We start from the raw sequence: 23,278 nt of genomic DNA, 5'->3' as shown, positions 1-23,278 counted from the left end.
GCTGGGAAGCAATCTCCCTTGCCTTCTCTTCTAAAATGGGTCCACTGACTGGAAAATTCTTGAATGAAATTCGCTGACTGAAAAATTCGGATTGGATTGTGCTACGGCTCGCATCTAGCCACAGTTAGAGTCACTAGCCACAGGCTTCATTGTTGTGTGGCGGCCGGTGACAGTCTTCTTCGACGTTCATCGGGCGTCGTCGTTGAATTCAAAGTGACCGTTTAACCGAACTATGCAGAATTATATGTTACAATTACCCGGAGATTTTTACCATTGTGCATATAGGAAACCAACCAAAGCAGCCCGCGGTGTTCCGTTTAGCCGTGTTTCGTTTAGTGGGAGTCCACTTATAAAATTTCAGAATTTCTTCCAATTTTTTTTTTGTCGTATAGCCCCGGTGCTGTGCTTTCAACACAAAAAAAATCCAACCCCACCAATCGGGAAGTTGTAAAAATTAAACAAAATGAACATTTTTTACCGAAAAATGCGATCGGAGGAAGTCGGGATGATCAAGGTGTCATTCGATGCACCGTCTTCCTAGCAAGATGTAGCAAAAAAATCTCAGAGGTACTTTTTGTTAAACTCAAATAATAATTTTTTCATTGAAGGTAACTTCGCAAACGTGTATGCACGCTGCGGCACAGCGTACCGAACGTGCAACTGAGCGGGTGACCCACAAAACACTAGACGGAAAGAAAACACTAGGCAGTCGCGTTATTGAAGAGCAGATAACGGTTGCAAACGCGTGTCTGCCTCCTTCGAGACCAGATGGTTGTGCAGAGAGTGTTCATTACCGTGCAGCATATGAGAAGATGGCAGATGACAGGCAGACGGGAAAGCTAATTCACGTCAAGATAAAAGTAGAACAGGCTGGTGTAAATTCGAGCACACAAACATTTTCTTACGTTTTGGGGACAGCACTGTGCTGTCTACTTTTTTTTTGTGTGTGTGTCTTCCATCAAACTTGAGGAAAAATGTTACCTTATTTTACTCATTCACGTAGTTCTTTAATGCATACATTTTGTATGTCTGCCTTAAAAGCACGCAAATGTGCTTTAAGTACTGCTCGCGACACGGTTGCCTGGAATTAGTGTCCCACTTTTTTTCCCAACCTAAATCTCCATGTGTTGCAAGACCGTACGTTTCAAGTAATAAACACGTGCACCATGTGATCTACCTTTAAATACAATGTTGACACAACATTTCGGATGGCAACCAAGGAAGTGCGGACCGTACTTCATCTCCAACGGTTGTTTGTGCAACATGATTAGTGTACGACTAAGTGACAAGTAACTTGTAATTGTAACCAGTTATTTTTTGCAGTAACAAGGGTGTCTACAAACCTGGAAAACCCGAATTGTCGAGGAGCTTCGATGTGACTGGAAAAGACCCCCGGGGACTGTCAGGGAAGTTTCCAAAAAGCAGCTGAAGTCAGGGAAAATTGGAGGTAGGTACCATAACAACAGCCACACCACGGCAATGGGTGCATTAAATAGGCACCCCTGGGTGCGAGTGTTTGAGACCCCACTCATTTAACGCGACACAAGTGCTGCTCGTGCACCCGGGAGTGTGAGACTCTGAGCCTCTATTCGTGCTCCCGTTTCATTTCGGTGCATGGAAGCAGACGACATACATCCGGGAGCTTGAGATTATCCCGTGACACGGAAATATACGGACGTCCTGTGTTACCGAGTGCTCCGATTTCAGTAAACTGTAATATTTTTATAGCTGTTGTCACGCTTTTTATTATTGGATAACTTCCAAACAGATATCGGTACTTATTCGTGGGAAACGCAGTGTTCTAATGCAGTCACCTTCGCAGTAAATAGCCCCTATTGTGTGTTTTACAAATTCCCATCTTTTCCATTTCGTTCGCTGCTCTAAGGAAAAGTCTTCACAATCTCTGTCGTCTCTTCCAACATCTCCATCTGTGCACTGCATGAGCAGACAACAGAAAGTGACATCAGCGAGCGAGCAGTGTAGCGCTCCAGAGTTGCTTTTCACTGTTTACCAGGCTTTACGGCTTTACGGTTTACGGCTTTTCACTGTTTCACTGTGACCGCTCCAGGTGCCTCATACTCCCGATTAGGGTACGACAAAAAGAGGGGCGCCTACTTAACGCACCCGATGTTGCTGCAAGTAAGGGTTTGATAATAGAAGCCCAGAGGCAGAAAAGCAGAGCAGCATGAGTAATAAGTGTCATTAAGGTCATAAGGCAGGTACAGTACGAGGTCTCCCTACTATAGGAGAAGATTGGTTCTCTTAAACAGTACGGAGAAACATGCAGTAGAATCTCTTTAAGTGGAACTCCTAGAAAAGCAAGAATTGGTTCCACTTAATGAGAGTTCCACCTAACCGTCAGTGCATCTTTTTACATTTTATCACTCAACAGTTATTGTTCATTTTGAATTTCTGATAAATGCTGCCATAAGCGGTATAAGGAGTCATTACCTTTGCAACAATATGCAATGTAGGTGGTTGGATTGTGGTAAGTGGATGAGTACAAAAAAGAAACAACTACTTTCTGTTAACAGGATCTACTTACAAATCCTTAAAACAAATCCTTAAACAATATGCATTTTGGGAAGTAGCCTAGTTTATTTACATGTACACAACTATGCTGTTAGCTGCAGAAGAAATCATGCGAAGTGGTTTGCTTGGCTTTTAGAAAGCGTTTGGCCGTTACAAAGTCAGTCATCTGACATAACAATGACATGTACAATTCACAACCTACCTCTGATGCAAAAAACTTCCTTAGAGTATCAGCAGTTGTAAAAGAGCATCGAAGTGACCCCCAAAACATTTTTTGTTTTTCGCTACGACCTCTTCTGCAACGAATAAAATGAGCTCACCCTGTGGCTCACCATAGTGGCAAGCAGCTACGTTGTTGTCAACTTCTGTACAATCGGCCAGTGTCCCCCCTGTTGTACTGGGAAGCTTTAGCTCCAGTTTGTTATCTTCATCCACTGCTGTTGTCATTCTGTCCTCTTGGGAACAAAAGCCGGCATCCTTGAAGCAATTTACTATAGTAGTTTACTCCACATTTTTCCAGACATGACACAGAAGGTGCACAGCTCCAAGCAGGTCTATCTTGTAGCTCGAACCATTCTCCGTGCACAGAATGATCCTCTTGAGCAACATTTTTCTATACAAGGTCTTTACATTCTGTATTAACCCTTGATCAAATGGCTGGAGAAACACACATCGTGTTTGGGGGCAGAAACAGCAAGTTGATACTTTTAAGGCCTTCAACTGTTGGGTGGGCAGGGAAGTTGTCAACGATCAATAGCACTTGCCAATTTTTGCGTGTGAATTGCCTGTCCAGCAGATGCAGCCACTCTTCAAAAATTGAAGAAGTCATTCATGCCTTCGAATTTGCTCGATACAGTGCTGGAAAGCTCCTAATGGGTTTAAAAGCACTCGTTCTTTTAGATCTTCCAATCACCAGCGGCACAAGCTTGTCAGATCCGTCCATGTTGGTCCCGAGCGGAACAGTTATCCTGTCCCTGCTTAGCTTTCCTCCACAGCAAAGTTCTCCCTTGAAGTGAAATGTCTTGTCTGGCAAAACTTTGAAGAAGAACCCAGTTTTGTCGGCATTGTATACGTCTTGAGGTTGATACTGGTCAAGCAGCTCCAGCAAACGTCCACTTTGCCAGTCCTCGCAAACGTCACGGGGAACATCCGTGTTTTCGCCTACCACAGACTGATAAACGAGTCCGTGGCGATTCTTAAATCACCCACCCATCGCTAGCTGAGAAATCTGTGCAGCGGAGATGCAAAGCAATATCTGGCGCCTTCTCCTTAATTATGGCATCTATGAGTGGCAGCTTCGAGGCTCTGGCTTTCTTAAATTTATAGCAAAGGAGCTTCTTCCATGTTCACGTGCTGTGCTGCACACACACGCTTACACGACGGCTTAAAAGGATTTGCGTCTCGTGACGCCAGAATGGTATCCTCTGACGACAGCAGATGTGACAGTGTGCTTTTGGGAATGCCGTACCTCTTCATTGCTGCTGTCCCGGATAGCTTCCCACACATTGAACTATCTCTGATTTCTCGGCTAAAGCGAAAGTCCTCAGCTTTGCGTGGCTTCGACATTTGAATCTCGCGAGGGCCCTTACGGTGCAAGACAAATGGATACTAAACACCACCTTTCCACTGCCTCCAAGGGTGGAGGATCACATGGCCAGAAATCAAAAACCCACTTAAGCGGCGCTTGGCACGAAATCCAGTTCCGCTAAAAGGTACATGCAGTACCTTGCGTCTGTGGGAGGCAAATTTAATTTTCTTCAATTCTTCCACTTATCCAAGTTCCTCTTAAAGGGATTTACTGTAGTTGCTAGTGCAGTGTGCATTCGTCTCCGCCAACTCCTCTTCTCTGCGTGCTTACCTCTGGTTACCTTGCACCTACACTGTTTTAAGGCTGGTGAAATAACACACGATTTTCGAAATAACATAAAACCCAAACACTCAAGGCCCTATTCATCATTTTATTTATTTATTTATCTATTCAAGATACCCCAAAGGTCAAGAGACAGTACTGATACCAGAATAACATAAGCAATTGGTGTACACTTACACACACAATCCTAGCATAAAGAACACCAATCACAATATATTTGGAAACAAGAGAAGTGCATGATACTGGTGCAGCAAAAAGAAAACGTCTCCAAAAAACACATCAATGTGAAAACAATACAGTTGAACCTCTATATAACGAATTTGTAAATGCTGGCTCTTTGTTTCGTTAAATCGAGATATTCGTTAAATGGAACACGCCAAGTTAAACAAAGATGGCCGCCACACTACCAGCGCCGCGCGTACCGCAAAACGTCATTTGTCATAAAACAGGTACTAAGGTAAGAAGGGCACAAAATATCAAGCTTTATTCATTACATAACGCTAGGTAACGCGTAATTTGTGCACAATATCGTTCTGAGCATTCATAACCTTCGTAACTCCGGATGACCTCGACTGCTTTCTCCTACGCGATCGCGTATCGAAGTTTCTTGGTTGGTTCACTTGCACTCATGACGTCCGGAAAGAACAACCGTACACCGCCGAAAAGAACGAGAAACGGGTACATGTCACGTAAACGTCTGCGCCGATGGAACCTTGAACGGCAGCGGCATCATGCCCATTTTACCACCGTCAGCATCAGCGGCGCGAACAAAAACAAGTAATGAAAAGGCACAAAACCGCAACGTACTGTCGTCTTCATCAACACAAGCAAATTAGACTTCGCGAGATGTCAGCAATGCGTGTTTTCTGGTCCGAAAACAGGTGCGAAGAGACCCTCACGCCGGTTTCGAAACAGCGTCGGCGCAATGATTACCGGCGGCGGAGACGCACATGTCGGCACGCTCGTGCCTACAGCACGTGACAACTGAAGTAACCAACGAAAACTCGCATAAGGACAGCAGAGAGGGAAGGTTTCTCCTCCTTTTCTTCGTGGTGAAGGGGAAAGACACGCGCAGAAGCAGCATTGCGCAGAATTTCGTTAAATAGAGGTGACCAAACGAATGTATTTCGTTAAATCGAATGCAAAAATACATTGGCGTCTATAGGGATGCGTTCGTGCAACGAAAATTTTTCGTTAAACAGAGGATTTCGTTAAATCGACGTTCGTTATTGAGAGGTTCAACTGTATAAACATATCTTGGCTACAACAGTCTCCAAACTCGCATATATTGATGAAACTTGATCGATGCTTATGAAGTCAAATATGCGATTACGGAAGGATATGAGGGAAGATACGAGGCAATAGTTGCAGAACAATGATTTAGAAAACATGTTTGTCCGACAATGGAAGCGTTGTAGTTTCAGTTGATGTTCAAACTGTGGAAAAATTACAGTAGTGCGAGTTATAGGAGAAATACCAGGGGGAACATTACAAATAAACTTGTGAAAGAGTGATATCCTAGCAAGCAAATGCCGTTTATCGAGATCGGGAAGCTCAACTTCTTGTTTAATTACGGTAACTGAAGACGAACGTGAGAAATCACCAACTATAAACCTGGCGGCTCTGTTTTGAACAGCCTGCATATTAGCGGGTAAGTACAGTTGAGGTGGACCCACCAAGGCTGAGGTATATCCTAATTTTGGACAGACTAGGAACGTGTACACTAACTTTTTTACGTGCTGTGGGGCCATTTTAAAAAGGGGAAATGAACAGGTATGCAAAGTGCACTTTTTTTTAATGCAGTGTGATTCGTTTCCCCTAGTGACATTTAGCAAAGATGGCAAAGCCAGGCCCGTCATTGGCTAGGAATCCGAAACCTTTATCGAGTTACATGTTTATCTTTATCGAGTTACACGTGCGAGATGTGTGACGTAGGTGCTCTCCGAGTGGGAAGGAGAGACTCACGCCGATTATGCCCTCTGAATGGTATCGTTTCATGGTAAAGACGCTCGCTAGAAGCAAAAGAATTTCATATTTGGATATCGTGAGCTACGTTCTTTCATGGAGCATAATAATTGGAGAGCTGTCTAGAGAGGTATGCAATTCGTAGAGCTGTCTAGTGCGCCTTAAAGGTTACATCTGATCTGATTCTCCTGGATTCAGGATGTGAGTTTTCCATGCAGTGTCTGTTTCTGAGGCCACATGCTCTCATTCCCCAGATCCATTAATGGCTGCAAGTGCGAGCTATGTCTTGATTGAGCTAGTGCCTCTGGACAGCAACTTCGTTTTGCTGCTGCAGGACAATGGGAACAAGGATGAAGTTATAACGAACAACATTCCAGGTGAGGATCTTCTCGATACTTGAGACATTTACTTGAGCTTGAGGACACCTATTGACAGAACATACAGATGCAACAAGGTGTTTAAAGGAGAATGGAAGCGCTCGAAAAAGAAAAAAAGATCTCGAAATAGAAATTAGGTTAACATGCCCTGGGGTAGATGTTCACGTAGAATTCGACATACATATTCTCTCAAATCTAGAGGCTTGATCTCATAACGAGCGACAGGCGACAAAAATGATGTGCGACCCCTGTCCATCGACAGGAAAGCTCTATCGCAGCTACAAAATCGTGTACAGTGTAGACCGCTTTAACGTATGTCGCAGATGCATCGAAAATCAGCACTATAACTAGGGCCTGACTTTTTAGGGTTAAACACGTATCCGCCCGATATTTACCCCTGGAACAAAATCTGTAAAATTGGGGTTTAACCCGAATCTACTCAAAGACATCCGGGTCGCGTGGCGCACTCATAAGCTGCATTAAAATAAAGTTTGATAACATTGCTAAACATTAGTTCCATGTTAAGACAAATTTTTATTAAACAAAAAAAAATCACCCGAATGCACCTGAATTCCTGACGACAGAATATGCCGTAACGGGATTTAACCCGAATACACCCGAATTTTCAAATGAAAAATATCACCCGATATTTACCACCCGAATTTGGCCAAAAATAAAACCCGAAGAAGTCAGGCCCTAACTATAACCAGTACCGCATTATAACCAAAACATTAATTTTTTAAAAACAAATGTGCATCCCTCATTGAAATCCCCCACCTTTCAAGCACGTCACACTAAATGACACTAAATAACACGAAAAGTTGATGCTAGATGGGCATTTACTATGCTGTCAACCAGAGTGGAAGAATGTGGTTAGTTTCGATTGCTGCAACCCCGCAATGGTTCTCTGGACCACGATGTCATCGACAATGAACAGACGCTTGAGCACCTCATCCTTTAGGCGGTTCTGAGCACAATAATCCATAGATTGAGAAGTTACCCGCCAAAAAGAACTCATTACAAGTTAAGTTCCCGTGTGAAAAATGTAACTAAGTTAATAACGAAGTTCTTCAGCCTGAAATGTAACTCGCAGTTACTTAAAAAAAAGAACGAGTTACTTCCAAGTTACTTCGGACACAAAATAGCATTACGCAGGTGCAGCGCGCGTGAGCAGTTGTGTTAGACCTTGAGTTGCCTGCGGAGAAGTGCAACACGCTTAGATCATTTTCGTTTATGTCCAACAATAGACCTCTCCCGGTTTGTAAACAAATGACGTCATAGTGTTCGACAGCGCCACAAATTTGGTAGAATTGAACTACGCTCGAAGCTAGAGGTGCACAAGGTCGCGCCCGAAAGCCACGGTCTTGAGGGGATTACGATATGGTCCCTTAAAGGGACTCGACCCTCGTTCCTGCTTTTCTTTCAATGGGAGGCAGCGAACAAATGCCCGTTCCTGGAATCCAGCCCTCTCCTTCTGGTTTGTTTCGGTTTCAGTCTGTCTACCAACGTCATGATGATGTTTCTCTGGTGGAAGTCTATTTGAACGCTTTGCATCTTACTCCCTGTGGGCGCACAGTGGTTCAGCTTCATTTCAATGGCAGCGGTTCTTACTTCCTGAATAAAATACTGTCATTGATTGAATATCACGTTTTATGGCAAAAAATGCCATGAAGGAACCGGAGAGAAAGCATGTGGGCGTGAGTGAAAAGCGAGTTAAGATTAACTTGGAACTTAACTTAAGTTACTTTGGCAAAGTTACCTGAAAAAGGAACGAGTTCCCCTGAAAGTTACCACGGCGCTAAAGTACCGAGTTAAGTTACAAGTTACCAAAAAAAGGAACTTAGTTACTTGTAACGAGTTACCTCGAACTCTGCAATAATCCTTCAGCTTGCTCACGCATTCCAACGCATGTTTGTATGACACTTCTAATGGCGTTCCGTCGTCGTCGGAGTCGTCCTCTGGTGAGCACTCCTCCTCAGTACCACGCACCGCTGCTACGATCTGTTCGTCCATAGTTGCTGCTTCACAGACATTGATCTCATCGCCTTCTTCATTGAGGAAGTCCATGAAAGTGTGTGCTGCTGAAACACCGTGCTTTCAGATGAGGTCACGCCAGACGTCTTCAACGTTCACATCCTCATGGTCTGCTGTGTCGATGTCTGGCATGGTACGGTCATTGTGCACGAATCCAGCCTTTCAAAAACTCTTGCTTATGGTCGTGGTATCACTTGCCACCAAGAGGCGGTTATGATTTCGATAGCAGCCTTCAAATCCACCTTAAGCAGTTCATGTCGCTGCAGGTTCAGGATGACTTTCTCACAGATGCGCTTCTTTTAGTGTGCCTTTACAGTTGCTATGACATAGGTTGGCTCTTGGTGGCAGTGTTCACTGACAGGAACTTCAAGTTGATAGCAGTTAGCCTTGGCTGCACGTTGTGGGCTGTGCAGTTGTCTAGAATTAGCACCTCCCACCGTTTTTCTGTGACTATGTGGTCGTCAAACTTCTGTAACCAACTGGTAAAAGCTCCTGTGTCATCCAAGCTTTTTTGTTTGCTCGGTACACTAGAGGCAGGCATTCTTGCTTCCTGAAGCAGCGCGGCCGCACAGATTTGCCAATAACGAGCAAACTGTGCTTTTCTGAACTGTCTACGTTAGCACAAATCTGTGACATGCTGTCTTGATGCCTTGCGGCTGGAGCACAGCTCGCTTCTGACCACGAGGGTTCGATTTGGAAGAAGATTGTAAAACATGCCTGCCTCGTCGGCGTTATAAATGTCCCGATCTGCGTATGTGGCAAGCATTGTCTCTAGGTCTGCCAGCATTCAGCCAGGTCTGGATAGTGCTGTCGTCGACTTCTCCACTTTTGACAAAAATCACTCTGCAGCTGCAGCTGGTCCTTAAAACGCTGGATCTATCCATTCAGTGGGTTGAACTCATCATGTCCCAGAAGATGAGCAAAAGACCTGGATTTCACTTGAAGTATAGGGCCACTTACTGGTACTCTTTGTGAGCCTATCTCCCGATACCACCTAAACAAGGCGGCGTCCACGTCTTCGTACTTTGGCACACCGATCCGCTTTCTTGCAAGTGACATAGAATCTTCTTGAAGCTGCTTTCTCACCTTGTCCAGATTTCTTCCAAATCACCAAATCACACACACACGAAAAAGAGTCACTAAATAAGCTTCGCATCATACTAGCGACAGATACAAGGGCAAACAGGAGCGCCATCTTGTTTCCGAACCACATCAGAAGTTGAGGATCTAAGACGGCTAATGTATTGCTCTTCATGGGAAAGGGGAAGTGTGTGTGATTGTTGTGCGATAATCTATGTATTGTTCACAGCAGCATTCCCAAGGATGTCGAGGTGAGCTCAAGGCTGTCAACCTTGATAAACTGATGGAACTGGAACTTACTCGATGAAATGATACTGATGAGCTCTTTGCAACAGAAAGCAACATTTCTTACATGCACGATACATGGCATCATGACGCTAGCGTGGTGCAGAAACACGATGGCGCCTGCTCTCCTTCACAACTGATGAGCTCTTTGCAACAGAAAGCAACATTTCTTACACGCACGATACATGGCATTGTGACACTAGCGTGGTGCAGAAACAAGATGGCGCCTGCTCTCCTTCAGAACTGATGAGCTCTTTGCAACAGAAAGCAACATTTCTTACACGCACGATTCATGGGATCGTGACACTAGCGTGGTGCAGAAAGAAGATTGCTCCTGCTCTCCTTTAGAACTGATGAGCTCTTTGCAACAGAAAGCAACATTTCTTTCACGCACGATACTTGGGATCGTGACACTAGCGTGGTGCAGAAAGAAGATGGCTCCTGCTCTCCTTCAGAAATGATGAGCTCTTTGCAACAGAAAGCAACATTTCTTACATGCACGATACATGGCATCGTGATGCTAGCGTGGTGCAGAAAGAAGATGGCTCCTGCTCTCCTTCAGAACTGATGAGCTCTTTGCAACAGAAAGCAACATTTCTTACATGCACGATACATGGGATCGTGACACTAGCGTGGTGCAGAAACAAAATGGAGCCTGCTTACCCTGAGAACTGAATGTCACTACTCCGAAGCAAAGCTTATTTAGTGACTCCATAGGCAGCGTGTGAGCTGAGAAGAAAGAAACAAAGAAGTAACACACAAGAACTTTTAGATGGCACGCAAGGATTGTGTCGACTGCCCGCGGCTGCGACCTTTGACTGTTTTTGGAAATTTGATTGTGTAGTGACACTACACCGCACAACGAAAGTATCTTGCATGGTGACTTGTGATGGACAGCTTGAAAGATGAGGCAGGGTTTTGAGCGACATTTAAAGATATCATCCGGTGAAATTTCATTCAGAATCTCCAGCAACACTGTGTCGCACCTGGTCTGACGGTCCTAAAATGTGTCAACTTTTTTGTGTGTGCGCGATTATGACTGGAGAGTTTCATTGCCAGAGGAAATACTCTTCCCCTTTGCTGGTGGTGATGTGGTGAAGTGGTCCACAGTGGGGACCAAACTCCTATGGTGTTCAAAAAATGCGATTTTGATGACAGAGCAATTTTGACAAAATGAGGGGGCAAAGGTAACATAAATTATCCACATCTATTGTCTACAATTACCTGAGTAATTACCGTATCACTGTAGAGCTCACCTGCTTGTGAGTTAGATGGGGCTCTACAAGTACGGTTTTACCATGGTGACCATGGCCTCCATAGCTGTTGTGCCAGGAAACCAGTCACCATCATCACCCGCAAAGTAACATTCTTTTCATCACGAAAAGTGTGAAGAGGATGGGGCGTAAGGGATTAACAGAGGACAAGGTCAATTAAGTGCATCAGCTGCACTTAATTGTGGACACTCAACAGTTATTAACCATTGCAGGTGACTTAATACTAGCTGGTTAACAATCTAGCAAGACCACTTCACTTGCCGTTTCCTTTACGCTTTTCATGATGTACGTTACTCAACTAGCCCTACTTTCAATAGTCTTGTAACATTTTTTTTTCCAGGTTTTGAGCATTTGCATTGTTGTGGTTTGGCATCGTTTGGTTTGTACACCAGAAGCAAAGGGTCTTTTGGCCATTCATAGCTCATATTGAATGACCACTTTAAAAAAACTGCCGCGCTTTCCAAATTCCTTTTCTTGTACAAATGCCTTTGAGTTGAGATGCAATTTTGAAGTATAAATATGTATAATAGATGTCCTCAATGATGAGGTGCTAAAACCTTGGATAGCTTTTTTTTTTCATGCTTTCTTACCACACCACGTGTTTTGAGCAGAAATAACTAGGGGTGTGCGAATCCGAATATTTTAAGTCGAATCGAATATCGAATCGAATTGGGAAAAAAATTCTGAATACCGAATCCAATATCGAATATTTGTGCAGAATTTACAATACCGTATTTTCTCGATTCTAAGGACCCCCTTTTTTTCAAAATGGGGCATCTCAAAGTGGGGAGGGGTCCTTACAATCGAGGATGACGGGGGTCTTTACAATTGAGCATCCTCGCGGAGGAGGGGGCGGTGCATGATGGCTCGCGCTCGCACGAACGCCGCGCTAGTATAACAACGATAAGCAATTTTTGTGCACCACACAAGAGACAACACAGTTTATTGCTATCTATATACAACTTTCTTTACTATCACTGCCGATGGAGTCATTTGAGTCGGAGTGCGAGCTGCCCTCTGTGTCGTCGGCATCCCACAGGATGTCGTCCTCGGTTCCATCCAAGGCATTGCTGATGGCACATTTCTTGAATGATCTCACCACAATTTCTGGCTGTACTGCCTTCCAAGCATTTGACACCCACTGCGCTATGGCCGCCGCGGACGCCTTCCTTATTTTTCCGGTTGGTGTCATTTCCCGGTTGTTGGCCCGGATCCAGTCCTCGTACTCCGCACGGAGGTTTGCCTTGAACGGCTTATTAACAGAAACATCAAGAGGCTGCAACACTGACGTGAGGCCTCCAGGGATGACGACCAAGTCTGTGTTCTGTCCTTTACACGTTGCCTTCACTTCGTCTGTGAAATGGCCACGGAACGCATCCAACACTAACATCGATGGCGTACGAAAAAGTGCGCCAGGTCGCCGCTGCCACACAGTCTTCACCCAGTCAACCATCAGGTCAGACGTCATCCAGCCCTGTTGCTGGCAACGCACAATAACATCCTTTGGGAACACCTCGTTTTTAGGTAGAGTTTTCCTCTTCAGGATGATATATCGCGGCAGTTTCCTTCCATTAGCTGTTATGCACAACGTCACCGTGACGCGAAGCTTCTCGTGGCCTGTTGTGCATACTGTTACTTGCTTCGCTCCGATCTCGTTGACCGTCGTTGCCCGTGGCATATCAAGGTACACCGCAGTTTCGTCAGCATTACCAATCTGTCCCATAAGGTATTCCTTGCTCTTTCGTAGCTCGGTGACATACCGCTGGAAGGCCGTGATCTTGTCCTCCATGTCTTGTGACAGCTTCTGACAGATTGTGGTCCTTCGTCAAACGGAAAACCCTTGGCTTCGCATGAAGCGTTCAACCCATCCGCGGCTGGCTCTGAACACATGGCGTGGAATATTCAACCTCTTCGCGATTTCCCTGGCTTTCTCACGAATGCCGTCGGCGGTCACAGCAAGGCTGTCTCTCCTTTCTTTTCTTACGTGCTCCGCAACTTCGGCTTCGAGCTCTGGATGCCTGCCTTCCTTTGGTCCCGAGAACTTCTTCCTCGTCGACGTGCAGCTGAAGATGGCGTCCCGCTGCTGGCGCCAGCGAATAACACATGTCCTTCCTAGGCTGAATTCCTCTGCTGCTTGATGACTGCTATGCGATTCCGCGTACAAAATCATCTTGCGCTTGAACTGGGCAGAGTATGATGCCCTCTTCGAACTCATCATGCGTGGGTAGCTGAACAAACCGGAAAATGGATGCCGAACCTCCAGATAACTTTAGACTCCGAGCGCGCGGTGGGAAAGAGAGAAAGGAGGCAAAGTCAAGGGCAATGAGGTCGCTCGTGGCCATGTGGATGAGCACGTGAGGGAATGACTCAGGGACGCGGCACCATCTTGTTTCCGTACCACATCAGCAGTTGAGGATCTAAGGCGGCTAATGTATTGCTCCTCATGGGAAAGGGGAAGCGTGTGTGATTGTTGTGCGATAATCTACACTCTTAAAAATGAACTTCACCACATAGCACGCTCCTAGCCAACCATCATCCCGAATGACAACGTTCTCGCCTGCGATTTGTTGAAAACGAGAGGCGGAGCCGATTTCGTGCCGTACATAATCGGCGCAAAATAGGCTCCACCTCTCGTTTTCAACAAATCGGGGGCGAGAACGTTGTCATTCGGGATGATGGTTGGCTAGGAGCGTGCTATGTGGTGAAGTTCTTTTTTAAGAGTGTATGTATTGTTCACTGCAGCATCCCGAGGATGTCGAGGTGAGCTCAAGACTGTCAACTTTGATAAACTGATGGAACTGGAACTGACTCGATGAAATGGAACTGACTCTGAACTGATGAGCTGTTTGCAACAGAAAGCAACATTTCTTACACGCACGATACATGGCATCGTGACGCTAGTGTGTTGCAGAAACAAGATGGCGCCTGCTTGCCCTCGGAACTGAATGTCACAACTCCGGAGCAAAGCTTATTTAGTGACTCTATAGGCAGCATGTGAGCTGAAAAGAAAGAAAAGAAAGAAGTAAGACACAAGAAGTTTTACATGGCACGCAAGGATCGTGTCGACTGCCCGCGGCTGTGTCCTCTGACTGTTTTGGGAAATTTGATTGTGTAGTGATACTACACCGCACGACGAAAATATCTTGCGTGGTGGCTTGTGATGGACTGCTTGACAGATGAGGCAGGGTTTTGAGCGACATTTAAAGATATAATCCGGTGAAATTTCATTCAGAATCTCCAGCAACACTGTGTCGCACCTGGTCTGACGGTCCTAAAATGTGACAACTTTTTTTTGTGTGCGCGATTATGACTGGAGAGTTTCATTGCCAGAGGAAATACTCTTCCCCTTTGCTGGTGGTGATGTGGTGAAATGGTCCACAGTGGGGACCAAACTCCTATGGTGTCCAAAAAATGTGTGCTTTGATGATAGAACAATTTTGACAAAACGAGGGGGGCAAGGGTAACATAAATTATCCACATCTATTGTCTACAATTACCTGAGCAATTACCATATCACTGCAGAGCTCACCTGCTTGTGAGTTAGATGGGGCTCTACAAGTACAGTTTCATCATGGTGACCATGGCTTCCGTAGCTGTTGTGCCAGGAAACCAGTCACCATCATCACCCGCAAAGTAATATTCTTTTCATCAAAAAAAACGTGAAGAGGATGGGACGTAAGGGATTAACAGAGGACAAGGTCAATTAAGTGCATCAGCTGCACTTAATTGTGGACACTCAACAGTTATTAACCATTGCAGGTGACTTAATACTAGCTGGTTAACAATCTAGCAAGGCCACTTCACTTTGCCGTTTCCTTTACGCTTTTCATGATGTACGTTACTCAACTAGCCCTACTTTCAATAGTCTTGTAACATTTTTTTTTCCAGGTTTTGAGCATTTGCATTGTTGTGGTTTGGCATTGTTTGGTTAGTACACCAGAAGCAAAGGGTCTTTTGGCCATTCATAGCTCATATTGATTGACCACTTTAAAAAAACTGCCGCGCTTTCCAAATTCCTTTTCTTGTACAAATGCCTTTGAGTTGAGATGCAATTTTGAAGTATAAATATGTATAATAGATGTCCTCAATGATGAGGTGCTAAAACCTTGGATAGCTTTTTTTTTTTCATGCTTTCTTACCACACCACGTGTTTTGAGCAGAAATAACTAGGGGTGTGCGAATCCGAATATTTTAAGTCGAATCGAATATCGAATCGAATTGGGGAAAAAATTCTGAATACCGAATCCAATATCGAATATTTGTGCAGTATTTACAATACCGTATTTTCTCGATTCTAAGGACCCCCTTTTTTTCAAAATGGGGCATCTCAAAGTGGGGAGGGGTCCTTACAATCGAGGATGACAGGGGTCCTTACAATTGAGCATCCGCGCGGAGGAGGGGGCGGTGCATGATGGCTCGCGCTCGCACGAACGCCGCGCTAGTATAACAACGATAAGCAATTTTTGTGCACCACACAAGAGACAACACAGTTTATTGCGATCTATATACAACTTTCTTCACTATCACTGCCGATGGAGTCATTTGAGTCGGAGTGCGAGCTGCCCTCTGTGTCGTCAGCGTCCCACAGGATGTCGTCCTCGGTTCCATCCAAGGCATTGCTGATGGCACATTTCTTGAATGATCTCACCACAATTTCTGGCTGTACTGCCTTCCAAGCATTTGACACCCCCTGTTCTATGGCCGCCGCGGACGCCTTCCTTATTTTTCCGGTTGGTGTCATTTCCCGGTTGTTGGCCCGGATCCAGTCCTCGTACTCCGCACGGAGGTTTGCCTTGAACGGCTTATTAACAGAAACATCAAGAGGCTGCCACACTGACGTGAGGCCTCCAGGGATGACGACCAAGTCTGTGTTCTGTCCTTTACACGTTGCCTTCACTTCGTCTGTGAAATGGCCACGGAACGCATCCAACACTAACATCGATGGCGTACGAAAAAGTGCGCCAGGTCGCCGCTGCCACACAGTCTTCACCCAGTCAACCATCAGGTCAGACGTCATCCAGCCCTGTTGCTGGCAACGCACAATAACATCCTTTGGGAACACCTCGTTTTTAGGTAGAGTTTTCCTCTTCAGGATGATATATGGCGGCAGTTTCCTTTCATCAGCTGTTATGCACAACCTCACCGTGACGCGAAGCTTCTCGTGGCGTTGTTGTGCGTACTGTTACTTGCTTCGCTCCGATCTCGTTGACCGTCGTTGCCCATGGCATATCAAGGTACACCGCAGTTTCGTCAGCATTACCAATCTGTCCCATAAGGTATTCCTTGCTCTTTCGTAGCTCGGTGACATACCGCTGGAAGGCCGTGATCTTGTCCTCCATGTCTTGTGGCAGCTTCTGACAGATTGTGGTCCTTCGTCAAACGTAAAACCCTTGGCGTCGCATGAAGCGTTCAACCCATCCGGGCTGGCTCTGAACACATGGCGTGGAATATTCAACCTCTTCGCGATTTCCCTGGCTTTCTCACGAATGCCGTCGGCGGTCACAGCAAGGCCCTCTCTACTTTCTTTTCTTACGTGCTCCGCAACTTCGGCTTCGAGCTCTGGATGCCTGCCTTCCTTTGGTCCCGAGAACTTCTTCCTCGTCGACGTGCAGCTGAAGATGGCGTCCCGCTGCTGGCGCCAGCGAATAACACATGTCCTTCCCAAGCTGAATTCCTCTGCTGCTTGATGACTGCTATGCGACTCCGCGTACAAAATCACCTTGCGCTTGAACTGGGCAGAGTATGATGCCCTCTTCGAACTCATCATGCGTGGGTAGCTGAACAAACCGGAAAATGGATGCCGAACCTCCAGATAACTTTAGACTCCGAGCGCGCGGTGGGAAAGAGAGAAAGGAGGCCAAGTCAAGGCCAATGAGGTCGCTCGTGGTCATGTGGATGAGCACGTGAGGGAATGACTCAGGGACGCGGCTGCTACGGAGGAGTAGTGTGAAGGTGGGGTCCTTATATTCGCAGGCAAACTTTTTTTCAAAACTAGGTTGCCCAAACTCGGGGGGGGGGGGTCCTTACAATCGGGGGGTCCTTAAATTTGCGAAAATACGGTATGTGACTTTCGCACTAAAAGTTTCCATTTTGTGGCCCATGGCTTTAGTGTAATTTTTCTGGCATTAACTGTCACAAGAGAGACATGCAATTCTTCCGTTTAAAGCCCCTACTCATTTATTTTACATCAGAGTGCTTCCTGCTTTTCAGGTGAGCCTACACTTACTGAAGTACTAGAGTGGTTACCTTCATTTCAAAATTTTATGTCAGGCAGTAGCATGTTATACGGATGAGGCTGTAATTGTTTCAGACCAACCACAGGCCATTTATGAAACAAACGAATTGGAATCCTGCCTCAGCTTTGTCATGAACACCATTTAGTTTCTCTGCTCTCACCTGAGGAAGCTGCACTGCTGAAATTTTAGACATAAAGGACATCTTTAAAACACCCTTCTTGTTTGTGGACTGTAGTCATTACTCAAGAGTCCTAATTTTTTAAAGGCAACCTCACAAACATCAAATTAAGGTCCCTCGTCGTCACCGCTGAACTGTGTGTGGGAGGGGCGCCATCCCTTCCACAGACGGTGTCTACAAAACTAAGTTTGGATAACGTTATCTTATACTAAACACCGTCCGGCCTGTGTTGGTCCTGCAGCAAGGGCAATTTCGTAAAGCGGGCTTCACCTCATGCACGGAAGCATCAGGTGAAGCCCACTTTCGGGTTGTGTCATTCATATTCGTGGAATAGTCGAATATTTGAAACATCGAATATTGGATATTCGATTCGCGAATCGAATAGTTCGAGCATTTGATACTCGATTTGATTTCGAGAAGTCGAATATTCGCGCACACCCCTAGAAATAACTAAAAAATTCGCGTCTTGTTCTTATCAGTCTGAAATTACAAATAATGTTCTTTCCCTTTGAATTCCAGAAACAAGAGCAGCCATTGGACTTTGCCCCAACAAAGAGGGGCCTCCAGGCTTCTCCGAATCATGGCGTCCAAGCCAGGGCTCTTCGGGGCCTCAATTCATGGTGATTTCAGGTATCAACAATCACCTAACAGACGCAAAGCTGCAGTCAAGTGAGCCGTCAGCCCTGCGGAAGCAAGGCGAAATCCACCACAGCTGCGGCGGCGAGGGGCCGCCATCTCGGGAGTCTGCCATCGCAACGCGGAACGTCGTCGACCGTGCGGAACACGAGATGTTCACGTGCAACGTGTGTTCCGCCTCTTTCCATCTGAGCAGTCACCTGAAAGCCCACCAGGTCATCCACATCGGCAGGGAGGTGTTCACGTGCGGCGTCTGTTCCGCGTCCTTCACAAAGCAGCGCTTCCTGACGAGGCACCTGAAGACGTACGCCGGGGGACTGTGCGCGCCGCAACCCCCTCCCGCCGCAGTGGACTCCGCGGCGGGAGCCCCGGCGCGCGTCGAGGAGAGGCCGCACCGGTGCGACGTCTGCCCCGCCGCCTTCACTCAGCTGAGGCAGCTGAAAGTGCACAGGCTCATACACACGGGGGAGAAGCAGCACGAGTGCGAGTACTGCCCCGCGTCCTTCCTGAAGCTCTCCAGTCTCAAGTGCCACGTGCGGACGCACACCGGCGAGAAGCCGTACGAGTGCCGGCTGTGCCCGGCCCAGTTTGCAGAGCCGGGGAAGCTGGGGCGCCACATGCGGACGCACACCGGGGAGAAGCCGCACAAGTGCCCGCATTGCCCGGACGCTTTCGTGCAGAAGGGCAACCTCAAGATCCACATGAAGACCCACATACAGACGCTGAAGCTGAAGACGGGACAGTGAAGCCTAGCACGCTATGTGATGTGATGTCATGCAGGTGTGGACACTTCTGTGCCGACTCTCAAAACGTTACACAGTGTTCAGTGTTTGTACAAGCAGCACAAAACATACAAAACAGACGTGTAAAGAAAAGACACAGTGCATCTGCCGCACTCATAACCAGTGAAACGTTTATTGGACCTGCAGCTTGTTTTAAAATGAAGCAAGGTTATCTGGTTACTTAAATGCTCCGTGTTGGCCTATGTCAGACAGTCTTGTTTGACTGGAAGCAGTCTGATTGATAGTACGCCAGTGCATTGCTGATCTCTTCCATTTACAGTGCTGGAGAAAAGTTTACGGAACACGCTTTGACGCATTCCTTCCTCAGAGTGACAGTCTACAGCGAATCTGACCGTACGGAGTTACTTGCACAATTTTGCGCACTTTTTTTTTACCAAAGAATGCTGCAAAGTTTGGGGGTGCACAAATTACATGAGGCATTAACAAGACGGCTTGAAAAACATGTGCCCAATCTGTTTTAAAGATTGCCCTTCAGGTGACTAGTACCTTTATTACTCGATGACTTTATGATCCGTCCTCACTGCACACGCAATAAAGCATGTGATTCTCATTCACTTGAAACTGCCGTGCTACTGCCCTGTTGCCCTCTTCCTGTGCAAGTTCTGTGACCCGCAACTTGAACTTGCCCGTATAATTGTCATGGCCCATTCTGGTTACAGAACTTCGAAGGAATCTGCCAGTGACACGTTGTGCAACTGAGTACAGTCCGAATGACAAACAGTAACCATGTGACCAAGTCATCAAGTGATCTCCAAAACCTGTAGTTGCCGTGATGACTAATACAGCAGCGCTGTCATTGGCCGTGGAGTTTACACATGCAAGGGGTGTGGCGAACAGGGCCAGGAACAGGGGTCGCGGGACAACGCGATGATGTCGCGCACAAACTTAGAAGTGTGCAAATTACGCCGATTTTTATTTTCAAAAACTTGTAGAGCTGAGCGAATAGCAAAATTTCCAGTGCGAATCGAATACGAATGTTTTTGACACAGTGCGAATACATTTAGAATATTTATTTGCATGTGCGAATCGAATTCGAATATTTACTGGTGGCAGTTCGAATATATTTCGAATAGCAAATTTTTGTTACAAGTGTGACCAGCAGTGGATTGCTACTACGTAGGCGTGGTTTTTCCGTCTGAATAATATTCAAAGAAAGGCTCCCCTATCCCAGGCATCCAAACGTGCGTTATGTTGCTGGAATGAATTGCTTTAAGTGGCATGGTGCTGCAGTGCACACCCCTAGTTTCAAAACTTCCTTTGACAAGCAAAACTACTCGTACAAATGTGTCCCTGTGTTACTGAAGACAGTTTTGGGGTCTGCTACCACGTTTATTGAGGATTGCAACATACATTATATGCTGGTAGCTACAATAGCATAGTAATGGATATATGTAGTCACTTGTATGTTGGAGCTCTGTACCTACAGACGTAGGTAGGAACGCACTTGAGCATTACAAATTATCATGCAGAGAAGCTAGCTGCTGGACATGTTGTGGACTGAGTGAAGTTCTTCGAGAATGAACAATGTTTCCAGACAGCGAGAACAGACGCTCACTTGATGCAGATGTGGCCGGCACTGCTAAATATTTAGTTGCCAGTTGTGCTAGTTATGGGTACCTGTGCTGACCGGTCCTGTACCACCATTCGCAAGGGTTCTCATCACGGTGGAGGGGCTTCTTGCTTGTGTAGTTTGCCACCTCAGTATGTGGATCAAGTTCTGTGTCCTCTTGATGTCTTACAAGGACATCAAAGCTGTGCCAGAAAGATGTGCTCTTCACTGGAGAGCCTTGGCTTTGGGGCAGTAGTGTTGAAGTGGGCCCTTTCAAATTTCCCAGCTCGCTCATTACCAAGTTCCGTAACCACATCTCCATGGCATGGTCTTCCTTGTATATATAACAGACCTGTACCTTGGGTCTACAAACATAGCCGTGCTAGCAGTCTCGTCCAGTTGGTAATCCGGAAATCGTGTCTTGAGACTTTTGATTAGGTTTTGAGGAAATGCAGATTTTTCCTTTTCGGCAACACATTTTGGGTGTGCAAAAATGCGATACAAGATAGGTATCTGAGAGGACAAGGTAGGATACAGGTTACCTTCAACAGTTCTTGTAGCCTCGGCTAAGGGTTCAAGGGCATCAACATACCCTTTCACATGCTTCCACTCTGAGTTTGAGAGTTCATTCATTGGCATATCATGGGAAGCAAAGTCAACACTTATTGCTGCTCTAAGCTCACGCAGACGGTGAAGCATTAGGTACTCTCTGCTCCATCTTGTTTCCACATCTTGCTTTAAATGCAGTCGCACACTGCTATTTTGTTTTTGATAGTCATCTAATCGTGCCTGGGCCTGTGTACTATGCTTGTAGTGGCCCACTATAGACCTTGCTTTCTTGCAGATCTCAAATCCTACCGTGCTTTGCTTTGCATCACTGATCACTAGCTGCAGGCTGTGTGCCATGCATGACCTTTCATGCCAGGTCAGAAGAAAAGACAGACACACAAAGCCTTAAGTGCCTAAGAACAATGAAAGGAACAAATTCGTGTGTTCGTCCTTTCTTCTGTGTTCCAGCCTCAGAACACCGATTTCCGTCGTGTTAAATGGATGTCGCCCGCATCCTTGGTAGAGTCCTGGACCAGTAATCCAGAAGATGTGGGTTCGAATCCTGCAGTTGGCCAACCTTTTCAGTGACTCCTTCTTTTCTTCGTTCAAAGTATTTAAGTTAAGTTACTGAGTACCGAGTGAATAAAGTAACTGAGTCGAATACCAAATGCCCAGTCTTGAAAAGTATTTAAATGCATATAGACAGAGTATTAAATACTCTTAAAGGTACTTGTTACGTTCAAGATACTTTGATGTCAGAGCTGGAATTCACGATCCAAAAAATATGGAGAGCGTGAAGTTCAAAATGACACCACCAAAAAGCTTTATTACGTCGCGGGAACGATGGCCTTTCAAAATTACGAGCCAATAAATACCCCGACCCATATTTTTTTTAGACACGTTAACTCCAATGCTGAGCAGGAGCTCCACAGATGCGAACAAATGCTCTACAGGAACAACAGAATTTACAGTGTTTTTTTTCTTCTTATTGTTGCTTTAAAGGAGCATTTAAGTGGTATGCAACATTGGCGAAAACTGTTACCATCTTATAAAGCAGTGTATGAAAATAATAAATATTTCAAATATTTCTACTAAGTTTTTTTTCTCGCTGCGGTACAGTTACATTTACAAAATCGCTGCTGCTGGGAGAGGTTCGAGCACCTCAACTGCGACCACAGCCATCCGTTAGTAGAAAAAAATTCCGAGCTGGGACGAATCCAGAATTTTCCGAATCTGAATTCAAGGAAGGTTCTGCGAATCTACGAATCTCGAATCCCAACGTCGATAAACAAGTCTGTGAACGTTGAATGTAATGTAGCGAAATCACGCTTTTTCATACTGAAAGTACACGAAAACAACGTTTTGTTGGTATTTTCAAAATACAACAGCAAACTAAGTGCTTTGGATATTTTTTTGAGTGGCGTCTGACTTTTTGGATGCAGACGACACGGTGCGATGCCGCATGCAGTGGTTCGAGGGTGTAACTACAAACGTAGCACTTGTACACATGGGATAAAAAGCGAAGCAAAGTGCAAAAACGCCAGAAAAAAAAAAAAAAGGATGGCAATATTAAGTCGGGTAAAAAGCATTTTATTTCGAATTGAATTAAATGTGCTAAATCCTGTTTATGGTGTGCTTAGAAACGTGGCTTGGGCAGTTTCGATGGAATGCCGTAGACTGTCTTGCAGGAACGCCGTTGCCCTTCTACCTCAGTTTTGTCGCAAAGGCCTTATTGCTGACCGTCTGGCAAGAAGTTAATGACAGTATGCATTTACGGCCGTGACCGTTAAGGCCGTATATGTGCCCGTCTGACAGGGGTATTACTTCGGCGCTAATCAGCAAACGTCGCTTCAGCTCGTGCGTATAGGCGTGTTTAGTCCATGCTGCGCGTGCACGTGCGTGCCACGCCA

The 23,278-nt window shown here is 45.7% G+C and overlaps 1 protein-coding gene across 4 annotated transcripts in view; it reads left to right on the top strand.

Moving 5' to 3' along the window:
- LOC135378856 (zinc finger protein 1 homolog) overlaps positions 1–22,457 on the top strand; it is a 32,689-nt gene extending 10,232 nt beyond the window's left edge. For all 4 annotated transcript variants that reach the window (XM_064612002.1, XM_064611999.1, XM_064612000.1 and 1 more), the window contains 3 exons: positions 1,324–1,447; positions 6,622–6,744; positions 18,351–22,457. In XM_064612002.1, coding sequence (XP_064468072.1) covers positions 6,630–6,744; positions 18,351–19,213 — 978 coding nt within the window. In that variant the 5' untranslated portion in view covers positions 1,324–1,447; positions 6,622–6,629 and the 3' untranslated portion in view covers positions 19,214–22,457. The remainder of the gene's footprint in view (positions 1–1,323; positions 1,448–6,621; positions 6,745–18,350) is intronic.
- The last annotated feature ends 821 nt before the right edge of the window (positions 22,458–23,278 follow it).

The sequence above is a fragment of the Ornithodoros turicata genome, chromosome 1 (genome assembly GCF_037126465.1).
Source record: "Ornithodoros turicata isolate Travis chromosome 1, ASM3712646v1, whole genome shotgun sequence".
Classification (NCBI taxonomy): domain Eukaryota; kingdom Metazoa; phylum Arthropoda; class Arachnida; order Ixodida; family Argasidae; genus Ornithodoros; species Ornithodoros turicata.
The sequence above is the reverse complement of the archived record's forward strand: the minus strand, read 5'-3'. Positions and strand labels throughout refer to the sequence as shown.